General features: G+C 43.0%; 1 protein-coding gene across 1 annotated transcript in view; it reads right to left on the bottom strand.

The window, feature by feature from the left end:
- Positions 1 to 17,061, bottom strand: part of SERPING1 (serpin family G member 1) — a gene marked incomplete at its 5' end in the record, with an annotated part of 160,201 nt that overhangs the window by 42,917 nt on the left and 100,223 nt on the right. Inside the window, 2 exons of the mRNA XM_082268947.1 lie at positions 1,420 to 1,562; positions 4,156 to 4,359. Of these exons, the coding sequence (XP_082125073.1) occupies positions 1,420 to 1,562; positions 4,156 to 4,359 (347 nt within the window). The remainder of the gene's footprint in view (positions 1 to 1,419; positions 1,563 to 4,155; positions 4,360 to 17,061) is intronic.

Below are 17,061 nucleotides of genomic sequence, written 5' to 3'. Positions count from 1 at the left end.
TATACTACAAACGAATTCTGGAGGGAGCAGCAACTCAGGATAATCCACAGAGCTTATTCTCCTTTTTCTACAATTGCATCTGCCACCCCCCTCCGCTGTTGCCCCTGGTGCCATTTGCTTCCACCTACTCTCTTCCACAGACTCTGGTCCTGTCCCTTGATCGTGCAGTTTTGGACTTCAGTGGCACACTTCATCTCTGAAATAATTGGTTATTTACCTCCCATGGACCCCTTCTCCTTCTTATTTGGTCTGATAGATGACTCACCAGTTCCTTCCTCTCAACGACTTCTCAAGCCCCATTTACCGTTTGTTAAACGCCATAAGGCTTGGTTATCCACATAGCTGATGACTGCCAGGAGGGCCATCTTACGATCCTGGATACACTCAACCCCACCAACCCTTAAAGCTAATAAATCGGAATTAGAAGCTCTCTTCAGGCGGTAAACTTTGGATGTGTCTGTATTTAACGCTTCCCCCCATCGATTCCATGCCAAATGGGACCTTTACATTAAAACCTGTGCTTCCCGGGGGATGCCTCTGAATCCTCCTACATTACTACGCACACATCCAAGCAGGAACCCCCCGAACACATCCGCATTTGTGGATTGATACCCTGCTTAAGCATACTGTTACATCTTGGACGCCTCGTTGACCAATAGAGATACCTTATTGCTTTATTGCTTTATTCAATATGCTCTTTATTTGATACTCTGGCTCTTCCTCTCTCTACCTCCTCACTATGCCTATCTATGCCATCTGACCCTTCTAGATGGGAGGGGGGTCAATGGCACTTATGATATGATTAACCACTTCCTCCTGTGACGCTGGTCCCCTTTACTCCCTCTCTCTTTCTCTTTTATATCTGTCCTCAGTTTTACCCTCCTCTCACACCCCTCCCCTTCCTCCCCCTCCCCTGCCTCCCCCCCCCTTGCTTTTCAATCTCCCTACTATCCCCTACCTTCCTTTAACATCCCCCTAGTTTTCTAGGGCTTAACCCTTACAGTTTCTGTTTCTGTATCCATTTCTATGCTAACCTACAGTTATCACATGTTTCCGACAGACCTGTTGGGTCCTGTACTTGCTTCCTTTCTTTGTTACAGTTGTTTTGTTCTCATGTTTTCATGTGATTATTGTACACATTGAAAACCCAATAAAATATTATTTAAAAAAAAAAAAAAAAAAGACTCTTGGACATGCATCTCAAAGAACACAATATTCAGGAATATGGGAGATGAATATCGTCACTGACACACACCTACACAGGTTGAACTGGATGGACTGTTGTCTTTACTCAACCTTAACTACTAACTATGTAACTATCTATGTACCGCCCACTTTAACTTGGAAATTAAACTGGATCTGATAATATATTACTAGTTTATGTGATGTACATTTATTATCACTACATCCATTTTATACCTGGGCCTGCAAATATGTATCCTTTAGGATCTGCAAAGGATATTTGTGGGCATTCATTGTAGGAACTTTAACTGAACCTGAAGATAGGCGATTAAAGTTTTCATTCTTTGTAAGTCTTGGATCAAACTTGGACAACCATTTTCCTGTTAAAAAAACAAAAAAACAAAACAGAATAAAAGCATAACTCTAAAACCATCAATATCTTATACAATTTGAATTTATATTTATTGTAAAGGTATAGAGACACAGACTACATAAACTATATATATATATATATATATATATATATATATATATATACAGTATCTCACAAAAATGAGTACACCCCTCACATTTTTGTAAATATTTTATTATAACTTTTCATGTGACAACACTGAAGAAATTACACTTTGCTACAATGTAAAGTAGTGAGTGTACAGCTTGTAGAACAGTGTAAATTTGCTGCCCCCTCAAAATAACAACACACAGCCATTAATGTCTAAACTGCTGGCAACAAAAGTGAGTACACCCCTAAGTGACAATGTCCAAATTGGGCCCAAAGTGTCAGCATTTTTTGTGGTCACCATTATTTTCCAGCACTGCCTCAACCCTCTTGGGCATGGAGTTCACCAGAGCTTCACAGGTTGCCACTGGAGTTCTCTTCAACTCCTCCATGACAACATCACGGAGCTGGTGGATGTTACAGACCTTGTGCTCCTCCACCTTCCTCTTAAGGATGCCCCACAGATGCTCAATAGAGTTTAGCTCTGAAGACATGCTTGGCAAGTCCATCACCTTTACCCTCAGCTTCTTTAGCAAGGCAGTGGCCGTCTTGGAGGTGTGTTTGGGGTCATTATCATGTTGGAATACTGCCCTGTGGCCCAGTCTCCGAAGAGAGGGGATCATGCTCAGCTTTAGTATGTCACAGTACACGTTGGCATTCATGGTTCCCTCAATGAACTGTAGCTCGCCAGTGCCAGCAGCACTCATGCAGCCCCAGACTATGACACTCCCACCATGCTTGACTGTAGGCAAGATACACTTGTCTTTGTACTCCTCACCTGGGTACTGCCACACACGCTTGACACCATCTGAACAAAAATGGTTTATCTTGGTCTCATCATACCACAGGACATGGTTCCAATAATCCATGTCCTCAGTCTGCTTGTCTTCAGCAAACTGTATATGGGCTTATTTTGTGCATCATCTTTAGAAGAGGCTTCCTTCTGGACAACAGCAATGCAGACCAATTTGATGCAGTGTGCAGCGTATGGTCTGAGCACTGACAGGCTGACCCCCACACCTTCAGGATTGCTGGCAGCACTTATACATCTATTTCCCAAAGCCAACCTCTGGATATGACACTGAGCATGTGCATCAACTTCTTTGGTCGACCATGGCGAGACCTGTTCTGAGTGGAACCTGTCCTGTTAAACCGCTGTATGGTCTTGGCCACTGTGCTGCAGTTCACTTTCAGGGTCTTTGCAATCTTTTTATAGCCTAGGCCATCTTTATGAAGAGCAGCAATTATTTATTTCAGATCCTCAGACTTTTTTGCCATGAGGTGCCATGTTGAACTTCCAGTGACCAGTATGAGAGAGTGAGAGCGATAATACCAAATTTAGCACACCTGCACCCCATTCACACCTGAGACCTTGTAACACTAACGAGTCAAATGACACAGGGAAGGGAAAATGGCTAATTGGGCCCAATTTGGACATTTTAACTTAGGGGTGTACTCACTTTTATTGACGACTGTTTAGACATTAATGGCTGTGTGTTGAGTTATTATGAGGGGCAGTAACTTTACACTGTTATACAAGCTGTACACTCACTACTTTACATTGTAGCAAAGTGTAATTTCTTCAGTAATGTCACATGAAAAGATATAATAAAATATTTACAAAAATGTGAGGGGTGTACTCACTTTTGTGAGATACTGTATATGATGAGATGTGATACAATAAATGTAAAGGCATATAGACCCAAATGTTTAGTCCCATCTTGTGGATGCCTGGCTAATTGCATCCTGCTAAAAATCCTGAAAATAATTGATCAAATGGTAGTAATAGCCTAGCATCAAAAAGGGGCTCTACGCGCTTCGTGGGTTCTTTCCACTCATCAGAAACCGACGCAAGGTACATATGTATCTGCAATAAAGTGTATATATATATATAATATATATATATATATATATATATATATATATATATATATATATATATGTAGACTGATGTTTAATACAAAGAAATAGAGGGGAAGAGAGAATCCCTCCTGGTTACTCACAGGTCAGCTATAAGTTCCATTGGGGTGCTGGGAACTGAACACAATATGGGGGACTAACCTCCGCGAGCTGTGGCAGTAGTCAGCAGCATGAAAACAACATGAAAAATGGTGAATGGACTACCATGGGAACCTATAGCTGACCTGTGAGTAACCAGGGGGGATTCTCCCCCTTTCATCTTCCTTCTCACTTCAATGCAGATATGAGTATATGTACATCAGCTCCTAATGAGTGGAACAAACTAAAAAAATGCGTAAAGCACTTTTTTATACTACACCATTGCTACAATCTGATCACCGGGCTTTTTTGTGGCATTGGCACAGTAAAGACTTTTTTCTGGCAACTCAACCATGCAGCTCATATTGTGCTCCATGAAACAATCACACCATCTTTTTCCTAAGCAGCCTGTGTGTCCACCTGAACTTGGCTTGATATAGATAAACTGTATAAATAGGTATAAATAGTTTGCTTACCTTGGTAATGGATAACATTTACCAAAATCAGTTGCAAGTCTGGAGGAAGCTCTTGCAGTAATGTTGGGATTAGCCCTTTGGTTTTTCGAGATACCCAAGAATTAATCTTCTCCAGGCCTTTTTTTGAATCTTTGGATAATGGTATGCTTCGTGACCCATAAAACTTTAAAGACTGATTTTTGAATTCCTCATTTATATGGAGTTCTAGGAGAGACACAGCAAGGTTAAAGAGGATTACAAAAAAGGACTATGGCAAAATAGAAAAATCTGTTTGAGCAAACCTTACTGGCCAGTAAACTTTGAATGCTGTCAATAATTTATGAATGCCTCATGTGTAGTTCATTTTATTGTGAACATTCCTTAATCACAATAAGGAAAATATATCTAATTAGCAGCAGCTGAGACTTAAAGAGATACAGTATATCCCATAACTTAATCAGTGCTTGCCAGAAAAGTATCACAACTAGTGTTGAGTGAACACAGACTGTATTATTCGTGTTCGTACCGAATAATTGGATTTTTGTTACCCGAACATGGACCCGAAAACTACCGTATGTTCGGGTTTAAAATCCTTGTTCGGTCATTTTATTTCCTGTTTTGTATGTAATGGCGTGCTTTTAATGGCGGGCTTTCAACAGCCAATCAACAAGCGTTTAACTGGTGTGCCTTAAGCCATCCCAGCCATGCCTACAAATGTATTATTAGCTGTGATTGGCCATCTGAAGCATGTGACCATGTCTTTATAAGTTCGAGAGCCCCAGCGCGCTGCGTCATTCTGCTGTAGATTAGGGACAGAGCACACATCATACGTGCTGGCTGCTGATTAGGGACAGACAGTGATTCTGTGAAAAATTGTGAAAACGCACTCCAACACACATACACTTCCCTCAAACCCAAACCCAGCACCATCTTCACTAGCTTCCACAATTAATTTACAAGACTCCACTTTTTTAGAATTGATTCATCGAAGAGCCCCAAATTTTACCCCGACCACTCCCATCTAGTTTCCACATTGTCCCCATCACCTCTAGTTTCATCCACCACTGTTTCCTCCCATACTGACCTTTCTATCATTAATCTTTCTGACTACAATCTATCCTCGGACGAAATTGAGGTCCTTTCTAAGGGCCTCAGCTTCTGTCCCAGTATGAAATTGGATAGATTCGATTTCATTAAAGATTTGCACTTATTTGCTCGGAAATTAAATTTTAAAATTTTGTTTGACAAAGAAAACTCTACTGAGACTTTGCAAACCCAAAAAGACCCCATCCTCGATACACTTATTTCACTACTCGAGGAAAATGAAGATCTTATTGATCGAGTAGATCTGCCCTCCTTATTGGCAGGCATAGATTCAAAAAAGTCCACACCCACAAATCGAGGTACGCTCCTTAAGAAAAAATCAGACAAATTTCCCCCATGTTGCCGCCTTCGTCAAACTCGTGACTAAAGAAGTTGAAAAACTCAACATCAAAAAACCTGTTAAGTCAAACATTACATCAAATCAAAGACAAGCCATTGAGAAACTCAAAAAAAAACAGTCTATCACGATTAAGCAGGCTGACAAAGGCGGCAACGTCGTTATCATGAATAACTCCCAATACATTACAATGTGTCTAAAAATCCTCAAAAACCAAAACTGGTATAGGAAAATTCCAGCAGACATCGTTATGAAATATCAACTAGAATTCTATAAAATAGTTGATACGGCATACCTTAATGCAATTATCCCCAAGCACACCTGGGAATATATCCGCACAGCCTTCCCTATCACCCCCACCTTTTACGCCCTCCCCGAAATACATAAGGACGCCACTAATCCACCAGGGCGACCAATTATTTTGGGTCGGGGCTCGGTGTCGGACAACGCCAGTAAATTGATTGACACTTTTTTGAAACCATTTGTGGTCCTCTTACCTTCTTATGTGCGGGACACCATACATTTTCTACAAAAAATACAGGACGTATTTGTTCCTGTCACAATAGACGTTGAGGCACTGTATAGTTCCATCCCGCACGATCGTGGACTGTCAGCGGTCAGACACGCGTTAATGCAAGGCCAAAGTTTTGATGCTTATGGTGAGTTCATTCTGTCCATCCTCCAATTCATATTGTCACACAATGTTTTCACATTTAATGGTTCCCACTACCTCCAGGTGCAAGGCGTAGCGATGGGCACATGTTGTGCCCCATCCTACGCCAATTTGTACCTGGGGGAGTGGGAACAAGCCTTTCTCAATGATGATGCAACTTCGATATACACGGACCACATCATTATGTGGGTCCGTTACATCAATGACGTGTTCATGCTTTGGCATGGATCAGTGGAACTTCTGAACAACTGTATGGACAGAATGAACAAAAATGAATTTAATTTAAATTTCACCATGAGTTGCGACGCAAATCATGTCACTTTTTTGGACGTGGAGGTCCACAGGGGCGAGGATGGTGTTCTCCGCAGTGGGCTTTATCGTAAGCCCACTGCTGGAAACACTATCTTACACACCTCGAGCTTCCACCCACAAACTTTGGTCCGTTCAATTCCATACGGCCAGTATCTCTGGGCCAGGCGGAACTGTACTGACCTAGTCAGCTTTCAGAAAGCTGCCGATGACTTGAGACTGAGACTCCTCTCTAGAGAATATACCAAAACCACTCTCAAAAAGGCGTACAAAAGAGCCTTGATGAGTGACAGAGCACTACTACTGGCCCAAAAAACCTCTAAACCTATCGATCCAACTTTGAGGATTATTACAAAATACTCGGAATAGCACCCAGACATCAAGAGAATAGTAGCGAGATATTGGCACATGCTTTCCCTTGATCCCATTTTGGGAAAACATGTCCCTGAACACCCCCAATTCAGTTATAAAAAAGTACCTGCCTTGAAAGATCAACTTGTACAGAGTGAATTTACAGCTCACAAAGGGAAAGACCCATGCAAATTTAAAGGGACCTACATGTGCGGGACCTGTAAATATTGTAGATTTATGTACACCTCCAGAAACCCGACACTACCAAATGGACACATTTTTAGACCAAAACATTTTGCCAACTGCCGCACTCACGGGGTGGTATATTTACTCCTCTGTGAGTGTGGCTGTTTTTATGTCGGGAAGACTAAATTGGAATTCATCAAACGTGCTTGCAGACACATCAAAAGTATGAGATCATGCGACCCCGATCTCCCTCTGGGATGCCATACCAGCTTGGTCCATTCTGGTAGATTCCCAAAAATTAAATTCTTGATCTTAGACAGAATCCATCCCAACCCCAGAGGAGGGGATTGGAATAAGACCCTCCTCCAAATGGAGTTGTGGTGGATTTATCGCTTAAAAGCGACTGAGCCACCGGGACTGAACGACATGATATCGTTTAGACCATTCCTTGAGGGCTTTACGTCCAAGGGCATGGAAAAATAAACAATGTTGCAGTTTTCCTGTTACGATTCATACTAACCAATCAATACATGTTCAATCTGATGTTCTGCTGTTTCCGTCGCCATACATCTTGTTGGCATTGTTCATTTCTATTTGTATGGGATATATGCTCTATAGCACAACATTATTGCTCCCCCAATCCCTCTTTGTTATCTGTTGTTGTCCTTGTCTGCATTTTGCTTTAATATTCCTGCACTTTTGTACACAAGTGTGTCAGCCTGCTTATATTGCCACATCAGGAGATAAGGCCGTTACTTATTCCCTTCATCCATATATTGTCCTCCTACAGGGGCTTTTTTACCTTAGGTATTATTCCATCTAGTGTAATATTGATCTGATGACTTAATTAATTATTTGTTTCAAATTCTTTTCATCATGGTTTACTGAATTAAACTTTCCTGGATGGTGTTCGGTAATTGCTCACAGAGACATGCTCATCTCTGTGCATGCTTTGGGACCTAGTGGCGCCCGCTGTTGTGGCATTCGCCGTATCATCCCGTCCTCCTTGTGAGCTCGGCGGCGCATGCCCAGTAGACTCCGTCTGCGGTCCACGCAGACTGAGCCAGTTCCGTGCCGGTGGAACGCACAGGCCGATCGCGCTTCCGCCGGATCACTTCCGGTCGGGGGCGCGCTCGGCTTTTACGATCCAGGGAACCCTTAGGCAATCAGCTGTGCAGACAACTTTACACAGCTGATACACATCTCAGCTGACAATCCGCTTTCTTAAACCCTGTGTGTTGGACATCAGACTTTCATGCTCTCTTGCCGGACACATAGGGACACTGAAGGCTCTACTGTTGTATTTCATCGTGGAAAAACTTGGACTTTGGAGGTAAGAACAGGATTAATGCCCCACATAGGACACTGAGGCAAATTTGTAGCCGTATTTGTGCTAGCAGCGGACAACCATTATGTTGCAACATTTATATTGTTAGATCTCTGATCAATCTTTGCCCAAGTTTTAATATACTAAACGACATGACTTTCTATATGGAATTTTGGCACAATGTCCAATCTTCTGCTGCATAAACGGCACAAAAATCCTCCACCCTGTTTATTATGATTAAACCTGGCCCCACAGATCCACTAATCCAGGAATCTTTAGGGAATGTATATTGTAAACCCTAATTCAACAATTCAATTCATTAATCATATGGCTTTCTGTTCAGCAGGATTGCTGCCTTTTGGGGTTTCAGCTGCTCCCACCTATTGAGACTGGGTAGCTTGCAACTCCGACACCCTACACCCAAGAATCTGTCCAATTTCTAAACACTTCCCAGGACAACTATACGGCATCCATGATGGGCAACACCGGCATGCTGATAACTTGTTTTTAACATTCAGGCAGGCAATTCATTGTAATCACTACAGTGAACTTTGTAAGTTTTTATCTTATACCAAAAGATGTGTTCTAGAAATACTTGTTTCTAAATGTTTAAAATAATTTTTTGTATATCAATTACTTACAGACCACCCTCCAAGGGCACCCCTGAAGAAGGACTTCATATTAATACTCCGAAATGCATCGGGTTACCACCTGGGGGTCTTGTGGTCTATGTTCTACTGATACATGTGATGTATTATTCAGCTTGCCTAACTGTTTTTATCTATTTTGTATAGGAATTTTCAATAAACTTTATACATTTCGTAACTTTTGTTTCATTGTAATGTCAGTGCCTATAAAGTCCCACCCAAGGGGAACTTCTTTGCTTTGCATTATCCTGCATGATGAGCTGGAAGCAGGCCACTATACCGTTTCCAGTTTAGTGGGAATGGGGGCCTACATTCTGCAGTGTTTTAAGGGGGACCCCCATATAAAACGCATAAAGGCCAAGGACCAGTACTGGGTGGCAATGTACTTAGACCCCCGGTACAAACACAAAATGGCGGAAATGTTACCACAATCACAGAGAGCGGTCAGAATGCAGCACTTCCAGGCCTTGCTGCGGGAAATGCTGCATTCTACTTTTCCGTGCGCTGGCAGAGGAATTTCCAGTTACAGAGAGACAGTTGCAGGTTGCAATCCAACAGCGTCTGCAAGAAGAGGGAGGTTGGAAGATGTCTTGGTCACTTCAGATATGAGATCCTTCTTTCAGCCGAACCATCGACAGCTGTACTCCGGATCCAGCATGAGGGAACGCCTAGACCAACAGGTGTCCGGCATTACAGTATTATCAAAAGCAATGCCCATCAGCGACATAAAACAATGTACATCAGTGACACCAATCAATGCCCATCAGTAACACCAATCAGTGCCCATCAGTGACACCAATCAGTGCCCATCAGTGCCCATAAGTGATGCCAGTCAGTGCCCATCAGTGCCTGCTCACCTGTGCTGCCCATCAGTGCCACCTATCAGTGCTCATCAGTGCCGCATATCAGTGCCACTTATCACTGCCCATCAGTGTGGCATATTTGAGCCCCCTCATCAGTGCCACCTAATCAGTGCCCTTCGGTGCCACCTCATCAGTGCCCATAAGTGTCACCTCATCAGCGCACATCAGTAAAGGAGAAAAATTACTTAATTACAAAATTTATTGACAGAAACTAAGAAAAACTTTTTTTTCCAACATTTTCTGTCTTTTTTTCTTTTTTTTTGTAAAAGATAAAATAAACCCAGTGGTGATTAAATACCACCAAAAGAAAGCTCTTATTTGTGTGAAAAAAAAAATTGATGAAAATTTCATTTGGGTACAGGATTGCATGATCACGCAATTGTCATTAAAAAGTGTGAAAACTCTGAAAGCTGAAAATTGGCCTGGGCAGCAAGGGGGTGAAAGTGCCCCCTATTGAAGTGGTTAATTGTACTAAAGTAGTAAGGTACTTGCAGAACTTGTCAGGACATGCTGCTTAGCACCGATTGTGCCCAAACAACTGGGAGCAGGTGGTAGCAAGCATTTACTGTGGTTTCCAGGAGCAACAGCAAAGTCTGTAACACAAGTTACACTGTAGTTAGCAGGGCTAGGACAGTCATGAACATCAGCCGCCCATTGTTGGGCAACTGATAGAACTTTTCCCACGGGTACTGCTGACTTACCCCACTAAAAGCAGACATTTTGGTGTACTCTTTACTGTTCTCAGCAGGACATTGCAGCAAACAGTCACTTTTTCCAGCTGTAAGTAGATCACTGGACATTTTGTAATACAATTGCCTGACGTGGTTGCCAAGGCTGACAGCACATAACAGTTCTCCCTGAAACAACAGAATATAACACAAGTGTCTGTCTCAGCAATTGGGTAAGCAGGGCAATACTGGCTTCATCAGCAGCTCCTGCTGGTTGCTAAGGACAATGGCACTTGGCATTAGACATACAGTCACAAATAGGCAGAGCACATAAGTCAGTCTCCCTAGTTTTAACCCTCAGTGGTCCTGGAATAAAGCATAGTTCCCCAGTTTGATGAAACTTTGGTTGCTAGGAGCAATAGCTGTGCAGGTTACTGTGGGCTGTATCCTGGACGATGACCCCAAATGTAGTTCACCCCATGTAAAAGCCGCTGGTGGAATGGGATCCCCACCCTGCACGGCCAGGCACACCGAATCTTCAGTCTCACAGAGTCAGAAAACAGTCCAGCACTTTGTTTTATGCAGGGGATAAAATTTGGTTGGGGAGCAGGGATATTATGTGATGCCCACTTGATTTCAGAAATTTCAGAGACAGCTTTTCTATATACAGTCTATATACACTCCTCTGCTTCCTCTAGCACACATGCTTGCAAAACTTCACTGGCACACTTTACAAAACTGATACTGACACAGCACTCAGTCAGATCTTAGAGCAACAGCCTGTTATAGGCAGGAACCAGAGGCCCCTTTAAATGTGTAGCAAAAGTTAGTGTCCAGCTTCCCTTCCTTGTGGCTACTGATCCCAGCACCAACTCTTCAGACACTACCAGCCTGCCTGGCTACAGCTGCCCCTCTACTAGCCCTCCTGGCTACTTCTCCTCAGTCCTCCCAGTCTGTTCACTCACTAGCCCGCCTGGTTTACTCCTCTGGAGAACTCTTAGATGTGCTGACTGGCTCCTGCTGTCCTCTCCTTTGCTCCCGTGCCTCCAGGAAGGATTCCTCCGTGTGTTCACCTCAGCACTCCTTCTCCATCTTCCACCTGACTGCCCCTGCTGGTATGACTCATGAGATTTTTGAGGTGCCTGCCCCCTGCCAACCCAATTTGCTGGGGATTGGCTGGGGCCCTCATCAATACTCCAAGCAGCTCTTCCTAAACTCCACCCTCTACTTCTGGAAGCTTCTCCAAAGTTCCAGAAAGCAGGGGGAGTTACCAGAGGTGCTGCTTGCTGAGTCATCCAGTCTCCCTGAGTCACTCAGCCCTGACCTAGATTCAATCCAGGCCTGGTGCCTAAGCCAGGCCAATTGACCTATTTTAACAACTATGTACACTAGCACCTAGCTAGAGGGTGCTACATACACAATATTATCAAAAGTATTGGGGGACCTGCCTTTACATGCACATGAAAGTAATGGCATCCCAGTCTTAATCTGTAGGGTTCAATATTGAGTTGGCCCACCCTTTGCAGCTAGAACAGCTTCAACTCTTCTGGAAAGGCTGTCCACAAGGTTTAGGAGTGTGTCTATGGGAATGTTTGAGCATTCTTCCAGAAGTGCATTTGTGAGGTCATACACTGATGTTGGATGAGAAGGCCTTGCTCATAGTCTCCGCTCTAATCTATCCCAAATGTGTTCTATCCGGTTGAAGTCAGGACTCTGTGCAGGCCAGTCAAGTTCCTTCACCCCAAACTCGCTCATCCAACCTAGATCTAACTGTATTTGGGTTTTGGCAGAGTGTTGCCCTGCCAGGGCCTAGAAGTAGCCTGTGACCCAGAATTATCATCCAGACAGGCTTAGGGGCTCCAGGGTGTTTGCTTAATGCTGAGGAAACTGGCTTTTAGGTTTCCTCATTGTTTTCTAAAATCCAGTTGTAGACCTGGAGCCTGGAGATTTCCTAGCGATCTGGGTGGGATGAAATCTCCAATCCTGGGACCAGGTCTTGGGAACAGCCAGCACACTGATTGTGCAGGTGGGTCTGGGCCTTTTAGTAGAGACAGGACAAGAGTTCTGGGCTCCACCCTTCCGAGGAGTCCTGGCAAGCAAGGGAGAAGCGTGCATGTCCGCACGGTGCAGTCTGACAGAGCAGACGGAGGGCCCAAGTCTGTGGGCTGGAACAGCAAGGAAGCTGTAAAAGGAGAGTGTCAGTAGGGGTACAGAGTGTGTACCATACAGGGACATTGTTACAGGGTCAAGAGGACCGAGGTCAAAGCCTGAGCCAAAGTGCTGACCATAGAGCCAGGTGGCTTGGTATTATTACTTTACTGCTGTGTAAAGTTGAAACCCCTGCGTGGGAATCCTGGATGGACTGTTGTACAGATTGCTTATTGTTTTATTTTTAATTTTTTATACTTTTTTGCCAACCAATAACTGAACTCTTATTATATGGCTTCATCTTATTCTGGGCTGTCTCCATGAATGTGCATTCATGAGACCCCAATAGGGAGGCATTTTCCTGAAAAACAGGCATATAGTTTAGATTCGTTATGTTTTTTTTTTTTGTCCTGGCTGGAATACACCCCCCACCCACGTGGAGAGGATTTTAAGCAACGCATTTTGCAAGTTGCTACTGTTCCCCCCTGGCCTCAATGATTCCCTTAGCTTTGCTCCTTTCTTGACAGACACATAATAATTTCTTCCTCATGGCGATTCCCTTTCAATGGTGATGGCAGCACTCAGATAATAATTTTTTCAGGTTTTCTCTAAAGTATATAATGATAACTTTTTTTTTTTACCATTTCTATAGAATGTAAGCCCCTTGTTGGGTACATACAGTTTTATAAAAAAAAAAGAAAAATCTGTTTTTTGTTTTGGTTCTTGTCTTTCATTCTTGATGTTTGCATTTTATTTGTTTTTTGGCTTTGGTGTTTTCTGTTGTCTGTGGGAGACCGCTTGGATTGTTTCAGACTGTGTCCCTGTTGGTTTTGGGTGCTGAATAGGTAACTCTGTGAGTGGTGTTGGAATATGTTTTTCTCTGGGTGTCCCCTTGTGGGTTGGCGCTGGATAGGCCCCCGCATGATTATGTTGTTGTGCTATGGCGTCGGTGATGTCACTTCCAGAGTGGCGGCCATTTTGAAAGACGGGGAATACATGGCCTGCTTTGAGCAGGCGTTTACCTTTTTAGGCTATGATTAGACTTTTATTTATGAAGTTGGAGGCACCATGCCTAATAGGGAGAGGACCCCCCCCCCCCCCAGCCACCTGGGTTGGTAATAGTCCCCTTCCTCTGGAATGATTTCCCCCTTGACTGGGCATTGGTGGGTGTGTCTTTGGGAGGCTCAGCAACTAAAACAGGGTGGAGATCTTCGGCTGACAGGCTAGAAGCTCATCACCTGTGAAAGTACAACATATCTGGCTGGTAAACACTGTACCCTATGAAATGGATGTTTTTTTGAACATCATAGAGGGTACAGTGTTAGATTATTGTGTATTTACAGTACATTCTGATTTACCTCTTCTTATAGCTTAAAGCCCTCTTTGGGCTTGATATGAGAGGGGGAACGGTGTAGTTACTTCTCTAGACCCTGCCACCATGAGTAGGCCCCGTTATGGGACACTACTGATGGGTGGGTGTTAGAGACACGGTGTTGAAATTTGATATGGAGAACCTCCACTTCTTTGGTTGTATCTAACATCGAAATATTATCAGTAAGTTTCTATGGCAAGTCCAACATATGTTTTTGGGATTTTTAGGGTACATGTTGATTTACTATATTTTTGATTTTTACTTTTGATTATCCAGAATTGTTTGGACTGGCCCACCTCTTCCTTCTCTGCTTTATGGCCCTTTGTTATGCCTCCCTGTCATCTTGAAGTCGTTCATTTGTTTTTTGCAATTTGTTATAGTGTTTTATGGTGTAATGTGTGGTTTTCTGTGTTGAATTTTTTTTTTTTTTCTTGTTAAACATTTTTTTATTAATAGTTAACAAAGGAGATAGAACAGTGGTTCAGAGTTCGGCACAAAACGTAAATTAAAACTGACTGTGGGTACCATTGGCATAGAATATACAACATTGTACTGCATAACCATAGTATGGAGGCAAGGGGAGATGTAAAAATGCAACAAATAACAATGTACAACTGGGGTAAAGATTAACAAACGAGAATCAAAGTACAAACCCAATTCCAAAAAAGTTGGGACACTGTACAAATGTTGAATAAAAACAGAATGCAATGATGTGGAAGTTTTAATTTCAATATTTTATTCAGAATACAACATAGATGACATATCATATGTTTAACCACTTAAGCCCCGGAAGATTTTACCCCCTTCCTGACCAGGGTCTATTTTGCGATTCGGCACTGTGTGACTTTAACGGACAATTGCGCGGTCGTGCGACGCTGTACCCAAACAAATTTGACGTCCTTTTTTTCCCATAAACAGAGCTTTCTTTTGGTGGTATTTGATCACCTGTGCGATTTTTTGATCATGCGCTATAAACAAAAAAAGAGCGTAGATTTTGCAAAAATAACAATATTTTCACATTTTTTTAATATGAAATTCCCCAAAATAAAATGTAAAAATCTAAATTTTTAACATTTTCGGCCAATTTGTTTTATGCTACATATGTTTGGTAAAAAAAATTGCAAAAAGCTTATTTTGATTGGTTTGCGCAAAAGTTATCGCGTTTACTAACAAAGGGAAAGATTTTTGTCATTTTTGTTGTTTTTTTTTAACGCTTAATGGTGGCGATCTGAGATTTTTTTTTTGCGGTACTGCGACATTGCGGCGGACAGATCGGACCCTTGACTGACATTTTTGACACTTTTGGGGTTACCAGTGACATTTCTACAGTAATCAGTGCTATACATATGCACTGTTACTGTAAAATTTCACTGGCAGTGAAGGGGTTAACCTTTTTTGAGAGGGAGGGGTTATGTGTGTCCCTAGGGGCGTGATTCTAACTGTGATTGGCTGTGGCTTGAGGTGTAGGAACAGTGATCAACGGTCCTACATATTAGAACCGTATGATCACTATTCCTACACAGGGGAGAATGACAGGCGGCTTGTTTACATTAGCCGCCTGCCTTTCTCCCTCTGCACCGATGATCGCCGAGTGACCGGCGGACATCAGGTCCGCCGGTCACACGCGCAGGGGGGTCTGTGACCACTCGGGAGCAGGAGCTCGCCTCCGGCGGCGCACGCTCGCTCCCTAGACACTCACAGGCTAGCGACGTAGCCCTACGTCGCTCTGCCTGTGAGGGGCTGACCGCCGCACTAAATAGTCGTGCGATGGTCGGCAAGTGGTTAAACTGAGAAAATTTATAATTTTAAGGGAAAAATAAGTTGATTTTAAATTTCATGGCATCAACATCTCTCAAAAAAGTTGAGACAAGGTCATGTTTACCACTGTGTGGCATCCCCTCTTCTTTTTAGAACAGTCTGCAAACTGAGGAGACAAGTTGCTCAAGTTTAGGAATAGGAATGTTGTCCCGTTCTTGTCTAATACAGGCTTCTAGTTACTCATCTGTCTTAGGTTTTCTTTGTTGCATCTTCTTCTTTATGATGTGCCAAATGTTTTCTATGGGTGAAAGATCTGGACTGCAGGCTGGCCATTTCAGTACCCAGATCCTTCTTCTACGCAGCCATGATGTTGTAATTGATGCAGTATATGGTCTGGCATTGTCATGTTGGAAAATGCAAGGACTTCGTCTGGATGGGAGCATATGTTGTTTTAGAACTTGGATATACCTTTCAGCTTTCCAGATGTGTAAGATGCCCATGCCACACGCACTAATGCAACCCCATACCATCAGAGATGCAGGCTTCTGAACTGAGCGCTGATAACAACTTGGGTTGTCCTTGTCCTCTTTAGTCCGGATGATATGGCGTCCCAGTTTTCCAAAAAGAACTTCAAATTTTGATTCGTCTGACCACAGAACAGTTTTCCACTTTGCCACGGTCCATTTTAAATGAGCCTTGGCCCAGAGAAAACGCCTGCGCTTCTGAATCATGTTTAGCTATGGCTTCTTTTTTGGCCTATAGAGTTTTAGCCGGCAACTTTGAATGGCACGGTGGATTGTGTTCACCATGTTGTGATTTCCATTACAGTAGCATTCCTGTATGTGATGCAGTGCCATCTAAGGACCCGAAGATCAGGGGCATCCAGTATGGTTTCCGGCCTTGACCCTTACGCACAGAGATTGTTCCAGATTCTCTGAATCTTTGGATGATATTATGCACTGTAGATGATGATAACTTCAAACTCTTTGCAATTTTTCTCTGAGAAACTCATTTCTGATATTGCTCCACTATTTTTCGCCACAGCATTGGGGGGGATCGGTGATCCTTTGCCCATCTTGACTTCTGAGAGACACTGCCACTCTGAGAGGCTCTTTTTATACCAATTTGTGTTGCCAGTTGACCTAATAAGTTGCAAATTGGTCCTCTAGCTGTTCCTTTTAAGT

The sequence above is a fragment of the Pelophylax lessonae genome, assembly GCF_965119305.1.
Source record: "Pelophylax lessonae genome assembly, chromosome: 9".
NCBI lineage: Eukaryota > Metazoa > Chordata > Amphibia > Anura > Ranidae > Pelophylax > Pelophylax lessonae.
Note: the sequence above shows the minus strand (reverse complement) of the source record. Positions and strands in the feature narration are given on the sequence as shown.